Raw genomic sequence first — 4,411 nt, forward strand, 5'->3', positions numbered from 1 at the left:
TTTCCTGGTCTGTTTACCAGTCATCTGTCCATTTCTCCCAACAATTAGGCCAAAAATTGACATTTATCAATGCAGTTTCAATATCATTTTGTTTATGTAAGCCTGCCAAATACTTTTTTAAATGTTTATTATTTTTATTAATTTTGAGAGGTGGGGAAGAAGGGGTAAAGAGAGGGGCTCTGTCTGCACAGAGCATGATGCAGAGCTCAATTCCAACGAACCATGAGATCATGACCTTAGCCAAAATCAAGAGTTGGACACTCAACCAAGTGAGCTACCCAGGTGCCCCAGCCTGGCACATACTTTTACACTACATGACCAGTGAAAGCAAATGAGTATGTGAATCCATTCTAGTGTAAGTTCACATTTAAAACATGAGTCAGATCATATCGCTTTCCTAGCTAAACTTTTTAATGACTCCAGAATGACTTAATAAAATACCTAGAATTAAGTTTAACCAAGGAGGTAAAAGAACTGTACTCTGAAAACTACAAAACACTGATTTAAAAAATTGAAGATGCCACAAACAAATGGAAAAACATTCCATGTTCATGGACTAGAGTAGCTAATACTGCCAAAATGTCCATACTACTCAAAGTAATCTAAAGATCCAATTCAACAGCTTTTTTCACAGAACTAGAATAAATGACACAAATAACCCTAAAATTCGTATGGAACCACAAAAGACCCCAAATAGACAAAAGAATCTTGAGCAAGAAAAACAAAGCTGAAGATACCACAATTCCTGATTTTAGGATAAATTACAAAAGTGTAGTAAGTGTAGTAATCCGAACAGTATGATACTGGCAAATAATAGACACAGAGATCAGTGCAACAAAATAAAGAGCCCAGAAATAAACCCATGATTGTATGGTCAATCTATGACAAAGGAGGCAAGAATATACAATGGGGAAAAGACAGTCTTTTCAACAAATGGTGCTGGGAAAACTGGACAGCTACATTCACAAGAATGAAACTGAACCACTCTCTAATATCATACACAAAAATAAGCTCAAACTGAATTAAAGAAGTAATGTGAGACTGAAACCATAAAGGCTGTAGAGGAGAACACAGGCAATAATTTCTCTGGCATGGGCTATAGCAACATTTTTCCAGATATGTCTCCTAAGGCAAGGGGAGCAAGAGCAAAAATAAACTACTAAGACTATGTCAAAATAAAAAGTTTTTGCACAGCAGAGGAAACTATCAACAAAACAATAGGGCAGCCTACTGAATGGGAGAAGATATTTGCAAATGATATATCTGATAAGGTGTTAATATCCAAAATAAAGAACTTATATAAGTCAACGCCAAAAAAAAAAAAAAAACAAAAAACACCAAACCCAAACAATCTGATTAAAAATGGGCAGCGGACCTTAACAGACATTCTTCCAAAAAAGACATACATACGGCCAAAGGATACATGAAAAATGCTCAACAACACTAATCATCATGGAAACGCAAATCAAAACCACAATGAGATATCATCTCACAGCTGTCAGAATGGTTAGAATTTAAAAAAAAGTATTGGAGAGGATATGGAGAAAAAGGAACTTTGGTGCACTACTGGTGGAAATCAAAATTGGTATAGCTACCATGAAAAACAGTATGGAGGTTCTTCAAAAAATTAAAAACAGAAATACTATACAACACAATAATTCTACTGCTGGGTATTTACCCAACAAAAACACTAATTCAAAAAATATGTGTGTCCCTGTGTTTATTGTTTACACAGCCTAAATGTCCTAAATGTCCACTGATAGATGAATGGACAAAGATGTGGCACACAACATATGCGTGCACGCGCACGCACGCACACACACAGAGCAATATTACACACCCATAAAAAAGGACAGAATCTTGCCATTTGCAACATGATGGACCTAGCAGACTTTATGCTAACTGAAATAAGGCAAACTGAGAAACACAAATACAATATGATTTCACTTGTCTGTAGAACCTGAAAGACAAAACAAATGAATAAACAAAAAGCAGAATCAGATCTATAAATACAGAAAAGTGATGGCTGCTAGAGAAGAAAGGGATGAGGGATGGGCAAAATCAGTGAAGGGGAGTGGGAGATACAGGATTGCAGTTATGGAATGAATACGTCACAGAAATAAAAGGCACAGCATAGGGAATGTAGTCAATGATACTGCAGTAGCATTGTGTAGTTACATGGTAGCCACACTTCCAGTAAGCATAGCATAAGGTAGAGAGAAGTTGAATCACTATGTTGTACACTTGAAACCAATGTAACATTGCATGTCAAATGGATTCAAATAAAAATTTTAACAGAAAAAATGTTCCCCACATGTGGAAAATCTTGGGCATGTTTATGGCAGCATTATTCATAATAGCCAGAAAGTAGAGACAACCTAAATGTCCATTAACAAAAAAACTACACACACACACACACACGTATATTCATATATATATACATATATATGTGTGTGTGTGTGTGTGTGTGTGTGTGTGTATGTATATATATATACACCATCCTTCTAGAATGTAAACTCCACTATAGCAGGAACCACAAATGTCTTATTTGCCTTTGTAATTCCACTGTTTAGCACTTAGTAATAAATACTTGTCAAATACATAAAATGTACTACCATAATAGCTCTTACAACTTTAAATGGGTTTGGCCAACACTCATTCCCAACCCCTTTTCTCATTTCCACTAATCTAGAAGCTAGTCTCTGTTGCTCGCATACCATGTTGTAACACATTCTAGTCACTCAACAAGTACATATTACAATTGTTCAAGATGCTGGGATCGAACAGTCAAAAAACCTTGCCTTTGGGTGTTTACCATTTAGTAGGGAGAGATACACAATAAAACAAGTTAGTAATTTATCCAGTATATTACAAGGTGATGAAGACTGAGGAAAAAATACAGTGTGAAAGGGATAGAGGGAGAATGGTGAATGCGTGTTGGTGAGTGTGAGTGTGCATGCGTGTGTATAGGGAGGGGCTGCCATTTTAAACAGGGTGGTCAGAAAAGGGCTTATTGAAAGAGTGACATCAGGGGAAACTGGAAGGAGGTAAGGGAGGAACCATTCTGGGTAGAGGGAACAGCAAGCACACGGGTCCCAAAGAAAGGGTGCATCTGGTGTGGAACAGCAAGAAGCCCATGGGGCTGAAGCGGTGATGAGGGAGGGTTGCATGACATGAGGTCCTAGAGGTGAGAAGGGGCCAAATCACGCAAGCCTTGCCGACGGCTCAAGAACTATGCTTTCATCTTGAATGACATGAGTTCCTAGAAGGCTTTAAGAGGATTCTGACTTACGTTTAAAAAAGAAAACCCTCTGGGCTTCTACAGTGGTAATGATTGCACAACCCCTTGGAAAAGACTAAAAATCACTGAATTGTACACTTTCTAAAAGGGCAAATTTTATGGTATGTGAATTATATCTTAATAAATTAAAAAAAAAACACTCCAGAGGTTGGAATGGGCTATAGGAGTACAAGAGTGGAAGCAGGGACATGAGGTATTAGGCCACTACAATAACCTAGGAGATGGCAGTGGCTTGGACCAGTGCAGCTGCAGCAGATACGGTGAAAAATGGTTCCAATTCTGGGTGTATTTTGAAGGTAGGGTCAACAGGATTTGTTACCGGAGTAGATACAGTATATGAGAAGAAGAAATGCAGGGTGACACAAAGGTTCTATTCGCTGAGCTTTCTCTTTCTGGATACAGGTGCTGCTCCTTCCTCATAGTCCTCCATCTTCCTGCCTGGAGTACTGATAAAGGGCCTGGAGGAGGACAGGCATTTGGTGACCCACAGAGACAAGCATGAGGACAATAACATCCTAAGGATATCAGAACGGAAAGGCAGAAATAGCCCGGCTCCTGAAGCCATTGTTGAACTGTATACTGCACTGCCAACCTCCAGTTTTCTTATATAAGAAAAAACAGCACCCTCATTATTTACGCCATTAATAATGTTTCTTGTGATTTGTACTACAATGCATTCCTAACTGATATGCATTGCAATATTTTTAGAAATATGTCATGTGGGGTGTCTGGGTGGCTCAGTCAGCTGAGTATCTGACTCGATTTCAGCTCAGATCATGATCCCAGGGTAATGGGATTAAGCCCTGCATTGGGCTCTGTGCTGAGTATGGAGCCTGCTTAAGATTCTCTCTCTCTCTCTCTCTCTCTCTCTCTCTCTCTCTCTCTTTCTCTCTCTGCCCCTCTACCCTTATACTCCCTAAAATAATTTTAAAAATAATAAAAAATTAAAATATGCTATGCTTTGTTTTGATCATCCAAATGATTTTTAAGTATACAGTTCAGTGGCATTAAGTACATTCACTGTGTTGTATAATCATCACCACTAGTCACTTCTGGACCTTTTTCATTATCCCAAACAGAAACTCTACACCCGTTGAATAATGACTCCCC

The 4,411-nt window shown here is 38.4% G+C and overlaps 1 protein-coding gene across 1 annotated transcript in view; it reads right to left on the bottom strand.

Annotated features, from left to right (window-relative positions):
* Positions 1-3,451: 3,451 nt before the first annotated feature.
* Positions 3,452-4,411, bottom strand: part of BTBD9 (BTB domain containing 9) — a 49,406-nt gene continuing 48,446 nt past the window's right edge. The window contains exon 7 of the mRNA XM_029943167.1: positions 3,452-3,759. Coding sequence (XP_029799027.1) covers positions 3,672-3,759 — 88 coding nt within the window. The 3' untranslated portion in view covers positions 3,452-3,671. The remainder of the gene's footprint in view (positions 3,760-4,411) is intronic.

This window comes from Suricata suricatta, chromosome 7 (assembly GCF_006229205.1).
Source record: "Suricata suricatta isolate VVHF042 chromosome 7, meerkat_22Aug2017_6uvM2_HiC, whole genome shotgun sequence".
Classification (NCBI taxonomy): domain Eukaryota; kingdom Metazoa; phylum Chordata; class Mammalia; order Carnivora; family Herpestidae; genus Suricata; species Suricata suricatta.